We start from the raw sequence: 24,556 nt of genomic DNA on the forward strand, positions 1-24,556 counted from the left end.
GGATCCCCATTAGTTCCTGTCAAGGCAGCAGCTACTCTTCCTGTGGTTTATTATGGATCCCCATTAGTTCCTGTCAAGGCAGCAGCTACTCTTCCTGGGGTTTATTATGTATCCCCATTAGTTCCTGCCAAGGCAGCAGCTACTCTTCCTGGGGTTTATTATGTATCCCCATTAGTTCCTGCCAAGGCAGCAGCTACTCTTCCTGGGGTTTATTATGGATCCCCATTAGTTCCTGCCAAGGCAGCAGCTACTCTTCCTGGGGTTTATTATGGATCCCCATTAGTTCCAGCAAGACAGCAGCTACTCTTCCTGGGGTTTATTATGGATCCCCCATTAGTTCCTGCCAAGGTAGCAGCTACTCTTCCTGGGGTTTATTATTGATCCCCATTAGTTCCTGCCAAGGTAGCAGCTACTCTTCCTGGGGTTTATTATGTATCCCCATTAGTTCCTGCCAAGGCAGCAGCTACTCTTCCTGGGGTTTATTATGTATCCCCATTAGTTCCTGCCAAGGCAGCAGCTACTCTTCCTGGGGTTTATTATGGATCCCCATTAGTTCCTGCCAAGGCAGCAGCTACTCTTCCTGGGGTTTATTATGGATCCCCATTAGTTCCAGCAAGACAGCAGCTACTCTTCCTGGGGTTTATTATGGATCCCCCATTAGTTCCTGCCAAGGTAGCAGCTACTCTTCCTGGGGTTTATTATGGATCCCCCATTAGTTCCTGCCAAGGCAGCAGCTACTCTTCCTGGGGTTTATTATGGATCCCCATTAGTTCCTGCCAAGGTAGCAGCTACTCTTCCTGGGGTTTATTATGGATCCCCATTAGTTCCTGCCAAGGCAGCAGCTACTCTTCCTGGGGTTTATTATGGATCCCCATTAGTTCCTGCCAAGGCAGCAGTTACTCTTCCTGGGGTTTATTATGGATCCCCATTAGTTCCTGCCAAGGCAGCAGCTACTCTTCCTGGGGTTTATTATGGATCCCCATTAGTTCCTGCCAAGGCAGCAGTTACTCTTCCTGGGGTCCAGCAAAATTAAGACAGTTATACAATTTTAAAACATTACAATACATTCATGACCAATTTTACAACACATTAAGTGTGTGCCCTCAGGCCCATACTCCCCTACCACACTAAATCCATGTGTACGTACAGTATGTTATCATATGCAAGGTTGGGAAGTAACAGATTACATGTAATCCGTTATTCTTCTTGAATTCTTACATGTAATCCGTCACATGTAAGGGATTACAAAAAACAGTAACTGTAATCCGTTACGTTGCCAGCTAAAATATTGTAATCGGATTACCGATACTATTGAATTCAGAAAGGATGTTTGCGGAAAAAATCTTTGACCTGAGCGAGTCGGACCACCAATCAGAGACCACTATGATGACACACCAAATGTGTTTGATGGATCGCAGGAAAAGAGTAGTTGACAGGCAGAGAAAAATGCGCTCTTGCAACAGCCTTAATGCGGATCCCAGCCTATGGAATTAAAGTTGGGCTTTTATTGCGCAATCTAAGTCATGCTGATCTTCTTTTTTTTCTTCCATAGGCCACACATGATCAAACGTGCACACTTCTGATTGCCCCTTTAAGTCTATCTGTTGTTACATCTATTTTGGATTAAATCTACAGTACCAGTCAAAAGTTTGGACCCACCTACTCATTCAAGGGTTTTTCTTAATTTTTACTATTTTCTACATTGTACAATAATAGTGAAGACATCAAAACTATGAAATAACACACATGGAACCATATAGTAACCAAATGAGTAACCAGATGGCTCATTCACCACGACTATGTCCCCATAGGATAACAATACCAACTCAGCTCCATCATTCATTGAAACAGATGGCTCATTCACCACAAAACCCACTGATATTGCCAACTAGCTTACTGACTTTTCATTGGCAAGATAAGCAAACTTAGGGATGACATGCCAGCAACAAACGCTGACACTACACATCCAAGAATATCGGACCAAATTATGAAAGACAAGAATTGTACTTTTGAATTCCGTAAAGTGAGTGTGGAAGACGTGAAAAAAATATTGTTGTCTATCAACAATGACAAGCCACTGAGGTCTGACAACTTGGATGGAAGATTACTGAGGATAATAGAGGATGATGTTGACACATCTTCAATTTAAGCCTCCTAGAGAGCGTGTGCCCTCAGGCCTGGAGGGAAGCTAAAGTCATTCCACTACCCAAGAATAGTAAAGCCCCATTTACTGATTACCAACCCGTAGTAAACTTCTGGAAAAATAGTGTTTGACAACATACAATGCTATTTCACAGTAAACAAATTGACAACAGACTTTCAGCATGCTTATAGGGAAGGACATTCAACAAGCACAGCACTTACACAAATGACTGATGATTGGCTGAGAGAAATTGATGATAAAATGATTGAGGGGGCTGTCTTGTTAGACTTCAGTGTAGCTTTTGACATTATCGATCATAGTCTACCGTCATAGAAAGAACCCTACCGTCATAGATAGAACCTTACCGTCATAGACAGAACCCTACCGTCATAGAAAGAACCCTACAGTCATAGAAAGAACCCTACCGTCATAGAAAGAACCCTACCGTCATAGAAAGAACCCTACCGTCATAGAAAGAACCCTACCATCATAGAAAGAACCCTACCGTCATATAAAGAACCCTACCATCATAGAAAGAACCCTACCGTCATATAAAGAACCCTACCGTCATAGAAAGAACCCTACCGTCATAGAAAGAACCTTACCGTCATAGATAGAACCTTACCATCATAGAAAGAACCCTTCAGTCATAGATAGGGCCTTACCGTCATAGAAAGAACCCTACAGTCATAGAAAGAACCCTACAGTCATAGATAGAACCTTACCGTCATAGACAGAACCTTACCGTCATAGACAGAACCCTACCGTCATAGAAAGAACTCTACCGTCATAGATAGAACCCTACCGTCATAGAAAGAACCCTACAGTCATAGAAAGAACCCTACCGTCATAGAAAGAACCCTACCGTCATAGAAAGAACCCTACCGTCATAGAAAGAACCCGACCGTCATAGAAAGAACCCGACCGTCATAGAAAGAACCCGACCGTCATAGAAAGAACCCTACCGTCATAGATAGAACCCTACCGCCATAGAAAGAACTCTACCGTCATAGATAGAACCTTACCGTCATAGAAAGAACCCTACCGTCATAGATAGAACCTTACCGTCATAGAAAGAACCCTACCGTCTAAAATAGAACCTTACCGTCATAGAAAGAACCCTACCGTCATAGAAAGAACCCTACCGTCATAGATATAACCCTACCGTCATAGAAAGAACCCTACCGTCATGGAAAGAACCCTACCGTCATGGAAAGAACCTTACCGTCATAGAAAGAACCTTACCGTCATAGACAGAACCCTACCGTCATAGAAAGAACTCTACCGTCATGGAAAGAACCCTACCATCATAGAAAGAACCCTACCGTCATGGAAAGAACCCTACCGTCATAGATAGAACCTTACCATCATAGAAAGAACCCTACCGTCATAGAAAGAACCCTACCATCATAGACAGAACCCTACAGTCATAGAAAGAAACCTACCGTCATAGAACCTTTCTGTTATAGAACCTTACCGTGGCCTTCAGCAGCACATTGCATTCTGGGGTGACCTGGAAACCAAGGTAGTCCACGAAGTGAGGACCTGAGAGAGACCACACAGTTAATACCGCTACTGGACAACACTCTGCAGACAACAGACACAGTTAATACCGCTACTGGACAACACTCTGCAGACAACAGACACAGTTAATACCGCTACTGGACAACACTCTGCAGACAACAGACACAGTTAATACCACTACTGGACAACACTCTGCAGACAACAGACACAGTTAATACCACTACTGGACAACACTCTGCAGACAACAGACACAGTTAATACCACTACTGGACAACACTCTGCAGACAACAGACACAGTTAATACCACTACTGGACAACACTCTGCAGACAACAGACACAGTTAATACCGCTACTGGACAACACTCTGCAGACAACAGACACAGTTAATACCACTACTGGACAACACTCTGCAGACAACAGACACAGTTAATACCGCTACTGGACAACACTCTGCAGACAACAGACACAGTTAATACCACTACTGGACAACACTCTGCAGACAACAGACACAGTTAATACCGCTACTGGACAACACTCTGCAGACAACAGACACAGTTAATACCACTACTGGACAACACTCTGCAGACAACAGACACAGTTAATACCACTACTGGACAACACTCTGCAGACAACAGACACAGTTAATACCGCTACTGGACAACACTCTGCAGACAACAGACACAGTTAATACCGCTACTGGACAACACTCTGCAGACAACAGACACAGTTAATACCACTACTGGACAACACTCTGCAGACAACAGACACAGTTAATACCGCTACTGGACAACACTCTGCAGACAACAGACACAGTTAATACCACTACTGGACAACACTCTGCAGACAACAGACACAGTTAATACCGCTACTGGACAACACTCTGCAGACAACAGACACAGTTAATACCACTACTGGACAACACTCTGCAGACAACAGACACAGTTAATACCGCTACTGGACAACACTCTGCAGACAACAGACACAGTTAATACCACTACTGGACAACACTCTGCAGACAACAGACACAGTTAATACCGCTACTGGACAACACTCTGCAGACAACAGACACAGTTAATACCGCTACTGGACAACACTCTGCAGACAACAGACACAGTTAATACCGCTACTGGACAACACTCTGCAGACAACAGACACAGTTAATACCACTACTGGACAACACTCTGCAGACAACAGACACAGTTAATACCGCTACTGGACAACACTCTGCAGACAACAGACACAGTTAATACCGCTACTGGACAACACTCTGCAGACAACAGACACAGTTAATACCGCTACTGGACAACACTCTGCAGACAACAGACACAGTTAATACCGCTACTGGACAACACTCTGCAGACAACAGACACAGTTAATACCGCTACTGGACAACACTCTGCAGACAACAGACACAGTTAATACCACTACTGGACAACACAACATAATATAACATCTAACAGCAGGTGTAAAACAATATCTTCCACACCTTGTCTTCTGATCCATTCAGCATGTTCAAACTCTGACTTTTTCTGGAGCTCTCTGAACTCTGGAGAAGTAGAAGAAGTTACACATAATAAATAAATATAATATATAATAATAATATAATAATATAATAAACAGTTGTCAGAATAGGAACCTATAGGAACACAGCCATATGTCACCACTACAACACTTCCCCCCCAGACAGTTATCAGAATAGGAACCTATAGGAACACAGCCATATGTCACCACTACAACACTTCCCCCCAGACAGTTATCAGAATAGGAACCTATAGGAACACAGCCATATGTCACCACTACAACACTTCCCCCCAGACAGTTATCAGAATAGGAACCTATAGGAACACAGCCATATGTCACCACTACAACACTTCCCCCAGACAGTTATCAGAATAGGAACCTATAGGAACACAGCCATATGTCACCACTACAACACTTCCCCCCAGACAGTTATCAGAATAGGAACCAATAGGAACACAGCCATATGTCACCACTACAACACTTCCCCCAGACAGTTATCAGAATAGGAACCTATAGGAACACAGCCATATGTCACCACTACAACACTTCCCCCCAGACAGTTATCAGAATAGGAACCTATAGGAACACAGCCATATGTCACCACTACAACACTTCCCCCCAGACAGTTATCAGAATAGGAACCAATAGGAACACAGCCATATGTCACCACTACAACACTTCCCCCAGACAGTTATCAAAATAGGAACCAATAGGAACACAGCCATATGTCACCACTACAACACTTCCCCCCAGGCAGTTATCAGAATAGGAACCAATAGGAACACAGCCATATGTCACCACTACAACACTTCCCCCCAGACAGTTATCAGAATAGGAACCAATAGGAACACAGCCATATGTCACCACTACAACACTTCCCCCCAGACAGTTATCAGAATAGGAACCAATAGGAACACAGCCATATGTCACCACTACAACACTTCCCCCAGACAGTTATCAGAATAGGAACCTATAGGAACACAGCCATATTTCACCACTACAACACTTCCCCCAGACAGTTATCAGAATAGGAACCTATAGGAACACAGCCATATGTCACCACTACAACACTTCCCCCCAGACAGTTATCAGAATAGGAACCTATAGGAACACAGCCATATGTCACCACTACAACACTTCCCCCCAGACAGTTATCAGAATAGGAACCAATAGGAACACAGCCATATGTCACCACTACAACACTTCCCCCAGACAGTTATCAGAATAGGAACCAATAGGAACACAGCCATATGTCACCACTACAACACTTCCCCCCAGACAGTTATCAGAATAGGAACCTATAGGAACACAGCCATATGTCACCACTACAACACTTCCCCCCAGACAGTTATCAGAATAGGAACCTATAGGAACACAGCCATATGTCACCACTACAACACTTCCCCCCAGACAGTTATCAGAATAGGAACCTATAGGAACACAGCCATATGTCACCACTACAACACTTCCCCCCAGACAGTTATCAGAATAGGAACCAATAGGAACACAGCCATATGTCACCACTACAACACTTCTCCCAGACAGTTATCAGAATAGGAACCAATAGGAACACAGCCATATGTCACCACTACAACACTTCCCCCCAGACAGTTATCAGAATAGGAACCTATAGGAACACAGCCATATGTCACCACTACAACACTTCCCCCAGACAGTTATCAGAATAGGAACCTATAGGAACACAGCCATATGTCACCACTACAACACTTCCCCCAGACAGTTATCAGAATAGGAACCTATAGGAACACAGCCATATGTCACCACTACAACACTTCCCCCCAGACAGTTATCAGAATAGGAACCAATAGGAACACAGCCATATGTCACCACTACAACACTTCCCCCCAGACAGTTATCAGAATAGGAACCAATAGGAACACAGCCATATGTCACCACTACAACACTTCCCCCAGACAGTTATCAGAATAGGAACCAATAGGAACACAGCCATATGTCACCACTACAACACTTCCCCCCAGACAGTTGTCAGAATAGGAACCAATAGGAACACAGCCATATGTCACCACTACAACACTTCCCCCAGACAGTTATCAGAATAGGAACCTATAGGAGCACAGCCATATGTCACCACTACAACACTTCCCCCCAGACAGTTATCAGAATAGGAACCTATAGGAACACAGCCATATGTCACCACTACAACACTTCCCCCCAGACAGTTATCAGAATAGGAACCTACACTAAACCAAAGCCATCACATGAACATGCAGTTTGAGTCCAAACACTACTGGTCTTCTCCTGCCCCCTAGTGGACACAACACTGCTATCAGAGCCACACCCACTGGTTGTGGTAGGCATGGTGACTGAACCCCTGTGGTGGCAGTCATGGTAACAGGTGGGGTGTGGCCTTACCTTCTCCAATCAGCACCAGGCTGGTGGACCCCTTGGCCTTCCCATCCACGAGGTTAAAGGTGAATGTTCCCTCGTCGGTGACCGCGAGAGAGTCCATGAACATCTCAATGATGCCTGAGTTCTTGTCAAAGTTCATTTGGTATTTCTAGAGGAGGGAAATGTGACACGGAAATCTACATGTGAGAACATGCTTGCTTGGGAGTCTTCTTACAAATGTGTGTTTTGTGTGTGTGCATGTGCGTGTATTCTGACCATAATGTGTGTGTGAGTGCGTGTGTTCTGATTGAGATGTGTGCGAGTTTGTTTTCTGACCGTGATGTTTGTGCTTCCTCACCTCTCCGTTCTCTACGATCGCATCGTTAAAGACATAGTCCACATGGCAGCCAGTGGTGAACTTCTCAACCTGGGTCCAGAACCTCACACGACCCTTCTCCAGGAGCTCCATGGCCATCTGAGTCTTGAAGGGAATGACTGGGGAGAAGGAAAGACAGGGAGACAGCGTCAGAACAGAGTGAGATGAGGAGAGACATGGGGACAGAGTGAGAGGAGGAGAGACATGGGGACAAAATGAGAGGAGGGACAGGGAGACAGAGTCAGAACAGAGTGAGAGGGGGAGAGACATGGGGACAAAGTCAGAACAGAGTGAGAGGAGGAGAGACATGTGGACAAAGTGAAGGAGGAGAGTCAGGGGGACAGAGTGAAGGAGGAGAGTCAGGGGGACAGAGTGAAGGAGGAGAGTCAGGGGGACAGAGTGAAGGAGGAGAGACAGGGGGACAGAGTGAAGGAGGAGAGTCAGGGGGACAGAGTGAGAGGAGGAGAGACAGGGGGACAGAGTGAAGGAGGAGAGACAGGGGGACAGAGTGAAGGAGGAGAGTCAGGGGGACAGAGTGAAGGAGGAGAGACAGGGGGACAGAGTGAAGGAGGAGAGTCAGGGGGACAGAGTGAAGGAGGAGAGTCAGGGGGACAGAGTGAAGGAGGAGAGACAGGGGGACAGAGTGAAGAAGGAGAGTCAGGGGGACAGAGTGAAGGAGGAGAGTCAGGGGGACAGAGTGAAGGAGGAGAGACAGGGGGACAGAGTGAAGGAGGAGAGTCAGGGGGACAGAGTGAAGGAGGAGAGTCAGGGGGACAGAGTGAAGGAGGAGAGACAGGGGGACAGAGTGAAGGAGGAGAGACAGGGGGACAGAGTGAAGGAGGAGAGTCAGGGGGACAGAGTGAAGGAGGAGAGTCAGGGGGACAGAGTGAAGGAGGAGAGACAGGGGGTCAGAGTGAAGGAGGAGAGTCAGGGGGACAGAGTGAAGGAGGAGAGACAGGGGGACAGAGTGAAGGAGGAGAGTCAGGGGGACAGAGTGAGAGGAGGAGAGACAGGGGGACAGAGTGAAGGAGGAGAGTCAGGGGGACAGAGTGAAGGAGGAGAGTCAGGGGGACAGAGTGAAGGAGGAGAGACAGGGGGACAGAGTGAAGGAGGAGAGTCAGGGGGACAGAGTGAAGGAGGAGAGTCAGGGGGACAGAGTGAAGGAGGAGAGACAGGGGGACAGAGTGAAGGAGGAGAGACAGGGGGACAGAGTGAAGGAGGAGAGACAGGGGGACAGAGTGAAGGAGGAGAGTCAGGGGGGACAGAGTGAAGGAGGAGAGACAGGGGGGACAGAGTGAAGGAGGAGAGACAGGGGGACAGAGTGAAGGAGGAGAGACAGGGGGACAGAGTGAAGGAGGAGAGTCAGGGGGACAGAGTGAAGGAGGAGAGACAGGGGGGACAGAGTGAAGGAGGAGAGACAGGGGGACAGAGTGAGAGGAGGAGAGTCAGGGGGACAGAGTGAGAGGAGGAGAGTCAGGGGGACAGAGTGAAGGAGGAGAGACAGGGGGACAGAGTGAAGGAGGAGAGACAGGGGGACAGAGTGAAGGAGGAGAGACAGGAGGACAGAGTCAGAATAGACTGGGAGGAGAGACTACTGTATAGCTCTGGAGAGGAGACGGTCTAGATCAGAATAGTGTAGCACAGGAATGCTGGGTAATGACGAATACTCACTGGGGAACTTGTGCTCGTGGCTGATGTCCAGGAGACGCTTCAGACCTGTCAATCAACAACATCACCAACAACATTGGTGACTACCATGACTGTCAGCATCTTTCACACCTCCACCCCTCTTTCTAATTTTAACACATCCACTCCCTTCCTCTCCTTACCCCCTCCCTCTAATTTTAACACATCCACTCCCTTCCTCTCCTTACCCCCTCCCTCTAATTTTAACACCCCCACTCCCATCCTCTCCTTACCCCCTCCCTCTAATTTTAACACATCCACTCCCTTCCTCTCCTTACCCCCTCCCTCTAATTTTAACACATCCACTCCCTTCCTCTCCTTACCCCCTCCCTCTAATTTTAACACCCCCACTCCCATCCTCTCCTTACCCCCTCCCTCTAATTTTAACACATCCACTCCCTTCCTCTCCTTACCCCCTCCCTCTAATTTTAACACATCCACTCCCTTCCTCTCCTTACCCCCTCCCTCTAATTTTAACACACCCACTCCCTTCCTCTCCTTACCCCCTCCCTCTAATTTTAACACATCCACTCCCTTCCTCTCCTTACCCCCTCCCTCTAATTTTAACACATCCACTCCCTTCCTCTCCTTACCCCCTCCCTCTAATTTTAACACATCCACTCCCTCCTCTTCTCCTTACCCGATCCCTCTAATTTTAACACCCCCACTCCCTCCTCCGCACCTCACCCCCTCCTTCTAATCTTCACACCATACCAAACACAATCCTATACGGTCATTTCCCTCCTGTTTCTTCCTCTCTGACACACCAACAGACAGGAACAAGGTCATAATCGTGAGACGACAGATTATTGTGTCCAGTCAGGGTTTTACATCACTGGTTTTCCGTCTGTTTTCTACAGATGTTTAATTCCTGCTCCACAATAAGAACAACCTCTATCTGCATATACCGTAGGTGATGAGGAAATAAAACCTCTATCTGCACGTCGCTAAGAGTTAATGTGATGCAGCTGTTAGTAACCGGACCATGAAGAGAATACGTCACTCAGAAAGCTAACCTCCCCCTACTCACCCCCCAATCCCTTGCCTCCTCCTTCCAGAAGATCTGAGGTCACTCACACCTGATTATATGTCATCTGAGAGAGCCAGGAAGGACTGACTCAACCTCCTCAGAATGTTTCTGACACAATCCCAACCCATAGCCCCTACTCCTAGAAACCCATGTAGAACAGCGCGATGGGACAGGGACTCACCAGCCTCCGTAAGAGTGTAGCTGGCTGAGACTCCAACAGTGTTGGTCACCTCACAGGAGAAGATACCAAGGTCCTCCAGAGAGGGATCATTAAAGATCGCTCTGGACCTGAGGAGACAGCATGACAATGAACTAACACAGAGAGCAGAAACAGACTGGAGCACCAGGAAATGGACACACAGAACTTACTTGCCCGCTCTGTGACCAGGGTATAGAAACAGAACTTACTTGCCCGCTCTGTGACCATGGTACTGAAACAGAACGTACTTGCCTCCTCTGTGACCATGGTACTGAAACAGAACTTACTTGTCCCCTCTGTTACCATGGTACTGAAACAGAACTTACTTGTCCCCTCTGTGACCATGGTATAGAAACAGAACTTACTTGTCCCCTCTGTGACCATGGTACTGAAACAGAACTTACTTGCCTCCTCTGTGACCATGGTATAGAAACAGAACTTACTTGCTCCCCTCTGTGACCATGGTATAGAAACAGAACTTACTTGTCCCCTCTGTGACCATGGTACTGAAACAGAACTTACTTGCCTCCTCTGTGACCATGGTACTGAAACAGAACTTACTTGCTCCCCTCTGTGACCATGGTATAGAAACAGAACTTACTTGCTCCCCTCTGTGACCATGGTACTGAAACAGAACTTACTTGCCTCCTCTGTGACCATGGTATAGAAACAGAACTTACTTGCTCCCCTCTGTGACCATGGTATAGAAACAGAACTTACTTGCTCCCCTCTGTGACCATGGTATAGAAACAGAACTTACTTGTCCCCTCTGTGACCATGGTACTGAAACAGAACTTACTTGCCCCCTCTGTTACCATGGTATAGAAACAGAACTTACTTGCTCCCCTCTGTGACCATGGTACAGAAACAGAACTTACTTGCCTCCTCTGTGACCATGGTACTGAAACAGAACTTACTTGCCCCCTCTGTTACCATGGTACTGAAACAGAACTTACTTGCCCCCTCTGTGACCATGGTACAGAAACAGAACTTACTTGCCCCCTCTGTGACCATGGTATAGAAACAGAACTTACTTGCTCCCCTCTGTGACCATGGTATAGAAACAGAACTTACTTGCTCCCCTCTGTGACCATGGTACTGAAACAGAACTTACTTGTCCCCTCTGTGACCATGGTATAGAAACAGAACTTACTTGCCTCCTCTGTGACGATGGTATAGAAACAGAACTTACTTGCCTCCTCTGTGACAATGGTACAGAAACAGAACTTACTTGCCCCCTCTGTTACCATGGTACTGAAACAGAACTTACTTGCCTCCTCTGTGACGATGGTATAGAAACAGAACTTACTTGCCTCCTCTGTGACGATGGTACAGAAACAGAACTTACTTGCCCCCTCTGTTACCATGGTACTGAAACAGAACTTACAGTGAGGGAAAAAAGTATTTGATCCCCTGCTGATTTTGTTCGTTTGCCCACTGACATTGAAATGATCAGTCTGTAATTTTAATGGTAGGATTATTTGAACAGTGAGAGACAGAATAACAACAAAAAAATCCAGAAAAACGCATGTCAAAAATGTTATAAATTGATTTGCATTTTAATGAGGGAAATAAGTATTTGACCCCTCTGCAAAACATGACTTAGTACTTGGTGGCAAAACCCTTGTTGGCAATCACAGAGGTCAGATGCTTCTTGTAGTTGGCCACCAGGTTTGCACACATCTCAGGAGGGATTTTGTCCCACTCCTCTTTGCAGATCTTCTTCAAGTCATTAAGGTTTCGAGACTGACGTTTGGCAACTCGAACCTTCAGCTCCCTCCACAGATTTTCTATGGGATTAAGGTCTGGAGACTGGCTAGGCCACTCCAGGACCTTAATGTGCTTTTTCTTGAGCCACTCCTTTGTTGCCTTGGCCGTGTGTTTTGGGTCATTGTCATGCTGGAATACCCATCCACGACCCATTTTCAATACCCTGGCTGAGGGAAGGAGGTTTTCACCCAAGATTTGACGGCACATGGCCCCGTCCATCGTCCCTTTGATGCGGTGAAGTTGTCCTGTCCCCTTAGCAGGAAAACACCCACCAAGGAATATTGTTTCCACCTCCATGTTTGACGGTGGGGATGGTTTCTTGGGGTCATAGGCAGCATTCCTCCTCCTCCAAACACGGCAAGTTGAGTTGATGCCAAAGAACTCCATTTTGGTCTCGTCTGACCACAACACGTTCACCCAGTTGTCCTCTGAATCATTCAGATGTTCATTGGCAAACTTCAGACGGGCATGTATATGTGCTTTCTTGAGCAGGGGGACCTTGCGGGCGCTGCAGGATTTCAGTCCTTCACGGCGTAGTGTGTTACCAATTGTTTTCTTGGTGACTATGGTCCCAGCTGCCTTGAGATCATTGACAAGATCCTCCTGTGTAGTTCTGGGCTGATTCCTCACCATTCTCATGATCATTGCAACTCCATGAGGTGAGATCTTGCATGGAGCCCTAGGCCAAGGGAGTTTGACAGTTCTTTTGTGTTTCTTCCATTTGCGAATAATCGCACAAACTGTTGTCACCTTCTCACCAAGCTGCTTGGCAATGGTCTTGTAGCCCATTCCAGCCTTGTGTAGATCTACAATCTTGTCCCTGACATCCTTGGAGAGCTCTTTGGTCTTGGCCATGGTGGAGAGTTTGGAATCTGATTGATTGATTGCTTCTGTGGACAGGTGTCTTTTATACAGGTAAGAAACTGAGATTAGTAGCACTCCCTTTAAGAGTGTGCTCCTAATCTCAGCTCGTTACCTGTATGAAAGACACCTGGGAGCCAGAAATCTTTCTGATTGAGAGGGGGTCAAATACTTATTTCCCTCATTAAAATGCAAATCAATTTATAACATTTTTGACATGCGTTTTTCTGGATATTTTTGTTGTTATTCTGTCTCTCACTGTTCAAATAAACCTACCATTAAAATTATAGACTGATAATTTCTTTGTCAGTAGGCAAACGTACAAAATCAGCAGGGGATCAAATACTTTTTTCCCTCACTGTACTTGCCCCCTCTGTGACCATGGTATAGAAACAGAACTTACTTGCTCCCCTCTGTGACCATGGTACTGAAACAGAACTTACTTGCCCCCTCTGTTACCATGGTATAGAAACAGAACTTACTTGCCCCCTCTGTTACCATGGTATAGAAACAGAACTTACTTGCCCCCTCTGTTACCATGGTATAGAAACAGAACTTACTTGCTCCCCTCTGTGACCATGGTACAGAAACAGAACTTACTTGCCTCCTCTGTGACGATGGTATAGAAACAGAACTTACTTGCCCCCTCTGTTACCATGGTATAGAAACAGAACTTACTTGCCCCCTCTGTTACCATGGTATAGAAACAGAACTTACTTGCCTCCTCTGTGACGATGGTATAGAAACAGAACTTACTTGTCCCCTCTGTGACCATGGTACTGAAACAGAACTTACTTGCCCCCTCTGTGACCATGGTATAGAAACAGAACTTACTTGCTCCCCTCTGTGACCATGGTACTGAAACAGAACTTACTTGCCCCCTCTGTGACCATGGTACTGAAACAGAACTTACTTGCCTCCTCTGTGACCATGGTACTGAAACAGAACTTACTTGCCCCCTCTGTTACCATGGTATAGAAACAGAACTTACTTGCTCCCCTCTGTGACCATGGTACTGAAACAGAACTTACTTGCCCCCTCTGTGACCATGGTATAGAAACAGAACTTACTTGCCTCCTCTGTGACCATGGTACTGAAACAGAACTTACTTTCCCCCTCTGTTACCATGGTATAGAAACAGAACTTACTTGCCTCCTCTGTGACCATGGTACTGAAACAGAACTTACTTGCCCCCTCTGTTACCATGGTACTGAAACAGAACTTACTTGCCTCCTCTGTGACCATGGTACTGAAACAGAACTTACTTGCCCCCTCTGTTACCATGGTACTGAAACAGAACTTACTTGCCCCCTCTGTTACCATGGTACTGAAACAGAACTTACTTGTCCCCTCTGTTACCATGGTACTGAAACAGAACTTACTTGTCCCCTCTGTTACCATGGTATAGAAACAGAACTTACTTGCCCCCTCTGTCACCATGGTATAGAAACAGAACTTACTTGCCCCCTCTGTTACCATGGTATAGAAACAGAACTTACTTGCCCCCCTCTGTGACGATGGTGAGTCTGGAGGTGTCTGTCAGAGTCTTGTAGTTCTTAGACCAGATGAACTTCGACCCCTCGGCCATCTCAGAACACTCAAAGATCATGGAGATCACACCATCATCATCCACATCCAGTATGATCTCATGAGTACCTGGGGGGTACATGTCACATAGAGCAGAGAAACGGAGAAAGAGAGATTTAAAAAATACCTTTATTAACCCAATAGTTACATCAATAAAAGCACATAGAAGTCCAGAGAGAGAGAGAGAGAGAGAGAGAGAGAGAGAGAGAGAGAGAGAGAGAGAGAGAGAGAGAGAGAGAGAGAGAGAGAGAGAGAGAGAGAGAGAGAGAGAGAGAGAGAGAGAGAGAGAGAGAGAGAGAGAGAGAGAGAGAGAGAGAGAGAGAGAGAGAGAGAGAGAGAGAGAGAGAGAGAGAGAGAGAGAGAGAGAGAGAGAGAGAGAGAGAGAGAGAGAGAGAGAGAGAGAGAGAGAGAGAGAGAGAGAGAGAGAGAGAGAGAGAGAGAGAGAGAGAGAGAGAGAGAGAGAGAGAGAGATAGATATGTACTACTGTACACACCAGGCATGGTTAGAGCCAGAACAGGTCCTAACACAGCAGAAGTCTTTCCCACTCCAGCCAGGTTCTGAGCACGCACCCTGAACACATAGGACCTGCCTGCAATCAGACCATTGACCTGGAGAACACACACAAGGAGGGAGAGGAACAACACACATTGCTGTTAGCTAACACTCTACTATCTGGCTTTCCAGGAAGCCATCACATGGCTTTGTCCTTAACTACTTGGAATCGATGGAACGCTAACCTTGGTGGCCTTCCCAAGGACCACTATAGAATGCTAGACAGGTATGGGTATAGACAGGGTCCTCTATGGCAGATATATAGACACATCCTCACCTTCATGTACTTCAGCTTGGTGGCCTTCTCATGTACTCCCTTCCAGTCCTCCCCTGCCACGGCCTCCTTGATGTCCACATAGAAGCCGTTGACAGGAGTACGGCCATCGAAGGTAGGAGGTTCCCACAGCAACACCAGGGAACTGTCACGCACCTCCAACACATGGAGACCATGCGGAGCACCTGGAGAGACAGACAGGTAGACAGAGAGACAGGTAGTTACTATACTTTAACACCTCCAACACATGGATACCATGAGGAGCACCTGGAGAGACAGACAGGTAGAGAGAGACAGGTAGTTACTATACTGTAACACCTCCAACACATGGAGACCATGAGGAGCACCTGGAGAGACAGACAGGTAGAGAGAGAGACAGGTAGCTACTATACTGTAACACCTCCAACACATGGAGACCATGAGTAGCACCTGGAGAGACAGACAGGTAGAGAGAGACAGGTAGTTACTATACTGTAACACCTCCAACACATGGAGATCATGAGGAGCACCGGGAGAGACAGACAGGTAGAGGTTACTGTACTGTACATCCGTTCCTAAGTGACCATGTGACATGACCATGTGACTTGACCAGAGGTTTGGGGTCAATTCCAATTAAATTCCAGTAAGAAAGTTAACCAAATTCCAATGTTCCTAATCGAAAGGCATTGAAGATAGTTAGAATTTCGGTGTACTTCTGCAATTGTAATTGACCACAACCCTGCTTAACCAGGAGAAACTCCAAGTTCTGATCCTGTGAGGAATTGTTTTGTGGTAGGGTAGAAGGGTAGGTGGCTTAGAGATTGTTCATTCTTTACACTCCAGGGATAGGGTATAGGTTAAAGGGTATAGGTTATAGGATATAGGGTAGTGTAAGGTTAGGGTATAGGGTAAGGTTAGTGTGTAGGGTAAGGGTATAGGTTGAAGGGTATAGGTTATAGGATATAGGGTAGTGTAAGGTTAGTGTGTAGGTTAAGGTTAGGATATAGGGTAGTGTAAGGTTAGTATGTAGGGTAAGGTTAGGGTATAGGTTAAGGTTAGAGTATAGGGTAAGGTTAGTGTATAGGGTAAAGTTAGGGTATAGGGTAAGGTTAGGGTATAGGGTAAGGTTAGTGTATAGGGTAAAGTTAGGGTGTATGGTAAGTTAGTGTATAGGGTAAGGTTAGTGTATAGGGTAAGGTTAGTGTGTAGGTTAGGGTATATGGTAAGGATAGGGTATATGGTAAGGTTAGGGTATAGGGTACGGTTAGGGTATAGGGTAAGTTAGGGTATAGGGTAAGGTTAGGGTGTAGGTTAGGGTGTATGGTAAGGTTAGTGTATAGGGTAAGGTTAGTGTATAGGGTATGGTTAGGGTATAGGGTAAGGTTAGGGTATAGGGTAAGGTTAGTGTATAGGGTAAAGTTAGGGTGTATGGTAAGGTTAGGGTATATGGTAAGGTTAGGGTATGGTTAGGGTATGGTTAGGGTATAGGGAAAGTTTAGTGTATAGGGTAAGGTTAGGGTAAGGTTAGGGTATAGGGTAAGTTAGGGTATAGGGTAAGATTAGTGTATAGGGTAAGGTTAGGGTATAGGGTAAGTTAGGGTATAGGGTAAGGTTAGTGTATAGGGTAAGTGTATAGGGTAAGGTTAGGGTATAGGGTAAGTTAGTGTATAGGGTAAGTTAGGGTATAGGGTAAGGTTAGGGTATAGGGTAAGGTTAGTGTATAGGGTAAGTGTATAGGGTAAGGTTAGGGTATAGGGTAAGTTAGGGTATAGGGTAAGATTAGTGTATAGGGTAAGGTTAGGGTATAGGGTAAGTTAGGGTATAGGGTAAGATTAGGGTATAGGGTAAGGTTAGGGTATAGGGTAAGTTAGGGTATAGGGTAAGGTTCGGGTATAGGGTAAGGTTAGAGTATAGGGTAAGGTTAGTGTATAGGGTAAGGTTAGAGTATAGGGTAAGGTTAGTGTATAGGGTAAGGTTAGGGTATAGGGTATGGTTAGGGTATAGGGTAAGTTAGTGTATAGGGTAAGGTTAGGGTATAGGGTAAGGTTAGGGTATAGGGTAAGTTAGGGTATAGGGTAAGGTTAGGGTATAGGGTACGGTTAGGGTATAGGGTAAGTTAGGGTATAGGGTAAGGTTAGTGTATAGGGTATGGTTAGGGTATAGGGTAAGGTTAGAGTATAGGGTAAGGTTAGTGTATAGGGTAAGGTTAGTGTATAGGGTAAGGTTAGAGTATAGGGTAAGGTTAGTGTATAGGGTAAGGTTAGGGTATAGGGTAAGGTTAGGGTATAGGGTAAGGTTCGGGTATAGGGTAAGGTTCGGGTATAGGGTAAGGTTAGGGTATAGGGTAAGGTTAGGGTATAGGGTAAGGTTAGGGTATAGGGTAAGGTTAGTGTGTAGGTTAGGGTGTATGGTAAGGTTAGGGTATATGGTAAGGTTAGGGTATAGGGTATGGTTAGGGTATAGGGTAAGGTTAGGGTATAGGGTAAGGTTAGGGTATTGGGTAAGTTAGGGTATAGGGTACGGTTAGGGTATAGGGTAAGGTTAGTGTATAGGATAAGTTAGGGTATAGGGTAAGGTTAGTGTGTAGGTTAGGGTGTATGGTAAGGTTAGGGTATATGGTAAGGTTAGGGTATAGGGTAAGGTTAGTGTATAGGGTAAGGTTAGGGTATAGGGTAAGGTTAGGGTATAGGGTAAGGTTAGGGTATATGGTAAGGTTAGTGTATAGGGTAACGTTAGGGTGTAAGGTTAGGGTATAGGGTATGTTAGGGTATAGGGTAAGTTAGGGTGTATGGTAAGGTTAGGGTATATGGTAAGGTTAGGGTATATGGTAAGGTTAGGGTATAGGGTATGGTTAGAGTATAGGGTAAGGTTAGGGTATAGGGTAAGGTTAGGGTATAGGGTAAGGTTAGGGTAAGGTTAGGGTACCTGGCTTAGCAATAGTCCATTCTTTACACTCCAGAGCTGCGCTGGGCAGGGAGGCCTCGCTGACACCGGCCATGTTGATGGCTCGCACTTGGAACTGGTAGAACAAGTTCTCCTTCAGGTTCTCTGCCTGGACACACACAGGAAGGACACACACAGGAAGGACACACACAGGAAGGACACACACAGGAAGGACACACACAGGAAGGACAAACACAGGAAGGACACACACAGGAAGGGCACACACAGGAAGGACACACACAGGAAGGACACACACAGGAAGGACACACACAGGAAGGACACACACAGGAAGGACAAACACAGCACACACAGGAAGGACACACACAGCACACACAGGAAGGACACACACAGCACACACAGGAAGGACAAACACAGCACACACAGGAAGGACACACACAACACACACAGGAAGTACACACACAGCACACACAGGAAGGACACACACAGGAAGTACACACACAGCACACACATGAAGGACAAACACAGCACACACAGGAATGACACACACAGGAAGGACACACACAGGAAGGACACACACAGGAAGGACACACACAGGAAGGACACACACAGCACACACAGGAAGGACAAACACAGCACACACAGGAAGGACACACACAACACACACAGGAAGTACACACACAGCACACACAGGAAGGACACACACAGCACACACAGGAAGGACACACCCAGGAAGGACACACCCAGGAAGGACACACCCAGGAAGGACACACCCAGGAAGGACACACACAGGAAGGACACACCCAGGAAGGACACACCCAGGAAGGACACACCCAGGAAGGACACACCCAGGAAGGACACACCCAGGAAGGACACACACAGGAAGGACACACCCAGGAAGGACACACCCAGGAAGGACACACACAGGAAGGACACACACAGGAAGGACACACCCAGGAAGGACACACACAGCACACACAGGAAGGACACACACAGCACACACAGGAAGGACACACCCAGGAAGGACACACCCAGGAAGGACACACCCAGGAAGGACACACACAGGAAGGACACACACAGGAAGGACACACCCAGGAAGGACACACCCAGGAAGGACACACCCAGGAAGGACACACCCAGGAAGGACACACACAGGAAGGTTAGAGGCTCTATTAGCGCTCCCTGAAGCTTTAACAACACACTGTATCACCCCGTCGCTGTAATAATCCAATGTATCAATCCATCAATTTAGAACAGAAACATTTGTTTGGCCAGAGCCAAAAGAAGTGTACTTAATTGTTAATTCTATGCCATTTGCCATGTGTCTTAAAATGTCTTACCTTATAGGAAGTACAGGTGACAGCCTTGGGGTTGAGTTCATGCCACTGTCCTCCAACTCCACCCTTTACTGTCCTGTAGTCCACAAAGTATCCTCTGATGTCAGCTCCCCCGGTCACCGCCGGCTCCCTCCAGGCTAACACCATGTAGTCACGAGCTGCCTCCATCAGGTGGACTCCACTGGGGACACTAGGGATGGCTGGAGGGGGGTACCGCAGGTTAACAGGGAGGATGGGAAAGGGTTAGTGAGGATTGGAAAGGAAGGATGGGACAGGGAGGGGAGGATGGGACAGGGAGGATGGGACAGGGTCAGGGAGGATGGGACAGGGATGATGGGACAGGGAGGATGGGACAGTGAGGATGGGACAGTGAGGATGGGACAGGGTCAGGGAGGATGGGACAGGGAGGATGGGACAGGGAGGATGGGACAGAGAGGATGGGACAGAGAGGACGGGACAGGGAGGATGGAACAGGGAAGATGGGACAGGGTCAGGGAGGATGGGTCAGTGACAGGGGGATGGGACAGGGAGGATGGGACATGGAGGATGGGACAGGGTCAGGGAGGATGGGACAGAGAGGATGGGACAGGACCATGGGTGATGGGACAAGGTCAGGGAGGATGGGTCAGTGACATGGGGATGGGACAGGGAGGATGGGACAGGGAGGATGGGACAGAGAGGATGGGTCAGTGACATGGGGATGGGACAGGGAGGATGGGACAGGGTCATGGGACAGAGAGGATGGGACAGTGACAGGGGGATGGGACAGGGAGGATGGGACAGGGTCATGGGAGGATGGGACAGGACCAGAGATGATGGGACAGGACCAGAGAGGATGGGACAGGACCAGAGAGGATGGGACCGGGTCAGGGAGGATGGGACAGTGACAGGGGGATGGGACAGGGAGGATGGGACAGGGTCAGGGGGGATGGGACAGGGTCAGGGGGGATGGGACAGGGAGGATGGGATGGGACAGGGGGTAAGGTACAGGGACAGGCCAGATAGGACAGGGGGTAAGGTACAGGGACGGGGGGGATGGGTGAGTGACAGGGGGATGGGACAGGGATAGCGGGGATGGGACAGGGAGGGGGGTGGGTCAGGGGGTAAGGTACAGGGACAGGAGGTAATGTACAGGGATGGGGGGATGGGACAGGGACAGGGATAGCGGGGATGGGACAGGGAGGGGGGTGGGTCAGGGGGTAAGGTACAGGGACAGGAGGTAATGTACAGGGATGGCTTTGGCTTTTGAGGAATTGTCTTATATACAGTGAGAAATACATCCTAAAGTTCAGGACTAACAGAGCTGAGGAATTGTCTTATATACAGTGAGAAATACATCCTAAAGTTCAGGACTAACAGAGCTGAGTAATTGTCTTATATACAGTGAGAAATACATCCTAAAGTTCTGGACAAACATAGAGCTGAGGAATACAATGAGAAATGCATAGTAGCGTACTGTTAAAAGCAAAAACGGAAACCCCCAAGATCTTCACCTCATATTCCTTCTATGTTATATTGTAATGTATACAGTACACCCAGTTATGTAAAGTCTCACCGATGCCAGCCTTGACGACCACGACCTCTGACTCCATAGAGCTGTGACTGTACCCTGCTGCGTTCACCGCCTTCACACGGAACACACACGACTCTCCTGTGTTCAGACCGTGGCACACAAACCTGTTGGGACAGGAACATCTAGGGTTATTGATTTGGATTAGTGAATGAATGACTGATTTATTGATTGATTTTTGAATGAAAAAATGAATGAATTAATGGATAAATGAATGAATGAAATATTGGATGAAAGGAAGATTGAATGAATGAATGGTTGATTAAATAAATGGTTGATTGAATAAATGGTTGAATGAATGAATGGTTGATTGAATAAATGGTTGAATGAATGGTTGATTGAATAAATGGTTGAATGAATGAATGGTTGATTGAATAAATGGTTGAATGAATGAATGGTTGATTGAATAAATGGTTGAATGAATGAATGGTTGATTGAATAAATGGTTGAATGAATGAATGGTTGATTGAATGAATGGTTGAATGAATGATTGATTGATTGAATTGCTATAATGTAATGTACCTGGTCCCTTTAACAGGCTTGTTGTTTGCAGGTGTCCAGACATCACTGCCCGCCACAGTATAGTCGATGTAATATCCCACCAGGTGTTTTACATCCTTAGACGCCCCCCAGGAAACAACGACTGATGTATCTGTGTTCCTAGTGGCTACGGCTGGGCCGGGGGCTGCAGGCAGGTCTGAGAGCGAGGGAGATGGGGGGAGCAGAGTACAGTAGTCCAGCATATATAGCAATATCTCTTTATCTCTCTACTCACCCAGCATATCTCCTACAGTGATATCTGCAGTAGCAGAGGAGGCCTCAGACATCCCAGCAGAGTTGCTGTATATATCTACAGTATATATCTCAATATGTCTTTATCTCTCTACTCACCCAGCATATCTCCTACAGTGATATCTCCAGTAGTAGAGGAGGCCTCAGACATCCCAGCAGAGTTGCTGTATATATCTACAGTATATATCTCAATATGTCTTTATCTCTCTACTCACCCAGCATATCTCCTACAGTGATATCTCCAGTAGTAGAGGAGGCCTCAGACATCCCAGCAGAGTTGCTGTATATATCTACAGTATATATCTCAATATGTCTTTATCTCTCTACTCACCCAGCATATCTCCTACAGTGATATCTGCAGTAGTAGAGGAGGCCTCAGACATCCCAGCAGAGTTGCTGTATATATCTACAGTATATATCTCAATATGTCTTTATCTCTCTACTCACCCAGCATATCTCCTACAGTGATATCTCCAGTAGTAGAGGAGGCCTCAGACATCCCAGCAGAGTTGCTGTATATATCTACAGTATATATCTCAATATGTCTTTATCTCTCTACTCACCCAGCATATCTCCTACAGTGATATCTCCAGTAGTAGAGGAGGCCTCAGACATCCCAGCAGAGTTGCAGCAGCGGACTCTGAAGCTGTAGCTCTTCCCCTCTGCCAGATCAAACAGTGCGAAGCGAGGAGACTTGACGGGCATCCCTGTGTTGGCCCTCTGCCAGCACTCACTGCCAGCAACACACTGGCAAAATAAACACCCAGGACTGGTCAACACCGGCATACAGGGTGATCAATCAGTCAACCAAGCTGTCCATCATCCTTCCTTTCCCCAACAACTCTAACGTCCTGCAGCACTCACATCTGTAATCATGAAATGCTTTGAAAGGCTGGTTATGGCACACATCAACTCCATCATCCCAGAATCTAGGACTTAACACTTCCCTCTGCAACTGGATCCTGGACTTCCTGACGGGCCGACCCCAGGTGGTGAGGGTAGGCAACAACATATCCACCATGCTGACCCTCAACACTGGGGCCCCTCAGGGGTGTGTGCTTAGTCCACTCCTGTACTCCCTGTTCACCCATGCATGACTCCAACAAAATCATCAAGTTTGATGACGACACGACACGACTCACTCACACACTTAATTTGCTCACACACATTCATACTGACTCGACACCAGGGGTTCCCAAACTGTTTCGACCCACGACCCTATTTTGATATCTGTAAATTCTCACGACCCCAACCATGTGAAATAAATCATGTCCTTAACAGTCCATGTTAACTTTTTTATTTGGGGCTATGGCAGTCAATTGAAAAACATGCTAACAGTATTTCTGATTGTCTTCTCAACTCACCATCGCATACTTTTAATGTGGGGCTATGACAGTCAATTGCAAATCTCTTATCTAAACACCACCAATCAGATGATCGCTTGATGCATGTTGCATCAGAGCTTCTCAAAGTCAGGTTGTCAATGCGCACCTCATCTCTGCCGTCACATCGAACCTGGATCGATATTTGGTTTTAATGCAGACGAAAACACTGAATCCAGTTTCAAAAATACAAGGTCAAATCATGACATCAGGGATCTTCAGGTCAGACAGTCTGAGGGTTCTAGAAATAGGCCCAAGTTCCCGAGTTGGAATTCCAAGTTCGGTGACCGATTCTTCCCAGTCGGAACCAGTCATTGTCCGGGAAACAAAAGTTTAAAAAATTGGTTCCGCTGGTAGTATGTTTGGAGAGCTGCTTCATAGCTGTGGAGTCCTTGAAAACGCAAATGGAATGGTTGATGTGAGCACCTTTTTTTATTTAACTAGCCAATTAAGAACAAATTCTTATTTACAATGACGGCCTAGGAACAGTGGGTTATTGCCTTGTTCAGTGGGTTACTGCCTTGTTCAGGGGCAGAACAACAGATTAAACCTTGTCAACTCAGGGATTCGATCTAGCAACCTTTCGGTTACTGGCCCAATGCTCTAACCACTAGGCTACCTGATAAATATGAGGTTTAAGCATTATTAAACTGTCTACAAAGTCTGGGCAATTGTCTCAGAAACTGATTGGAGTGTGTTCA

At 46.6% G+C, this 24,556-nt stretch overlaps 1 protein-coding gene across 1 annotated transcript in view; it reads right to left on the reverse strand.

Moving 5' to 3' along the window:
- Positions 1-24,556, reverse strand: part of LOC139560625 (myomesin-1-like) — a gene marked incomplete in the record, with an annotated part of 96,594 nt that overhangs the window by 34,001 nt on the left and 38,037 nt on the right. The window contains 14 exon segments of the mRNA XM_071377561.1: positions 3,621-3,688; positions 5,154-5,213; positions 7,583-7,727; positions 7,917-8,053; positions 9,606-9,650; positions 10,832-10,938; positions 14,980-15,136; positions 15,562-15,676; positions 15,898-16,079; positions 18,799-18,925; positions 20,115-20,311; positions 21,667-21,788; positions 22,204-22,378; positions 23,037-23,220. Coding sequence (XP_071233662.1) covers positions 3,621-3,688; positions 5,154-5,213; positions 7,583-7,727; positions 7,917-8,053; positions 9,606-9,650; positions 10,832-10,938; positions 14,980-15,136; positions 15,562-15,676; positions 15,898-16,079; positions 18,799-18,925; positions 20,115-20,311; positions 21,667-21,788; positions 22,204-22,378; positions 23,037-23,220 — 1,821 coding nt within the window.

This window comes from Salvelinus alpinus, chromosome 30 (assembly GCF_045679555.1).
Source record: "Salvelinus alpinus chromosome 30, SLU_Salpinus.1, whole genome shotgun sequence".
Lineage (NCBI taxonomy): Eukaryota > Metazoa > Chordata > Actinopteri > Salmoniformes > Salmonidae > Salvelinus > Salvelinus alpinus.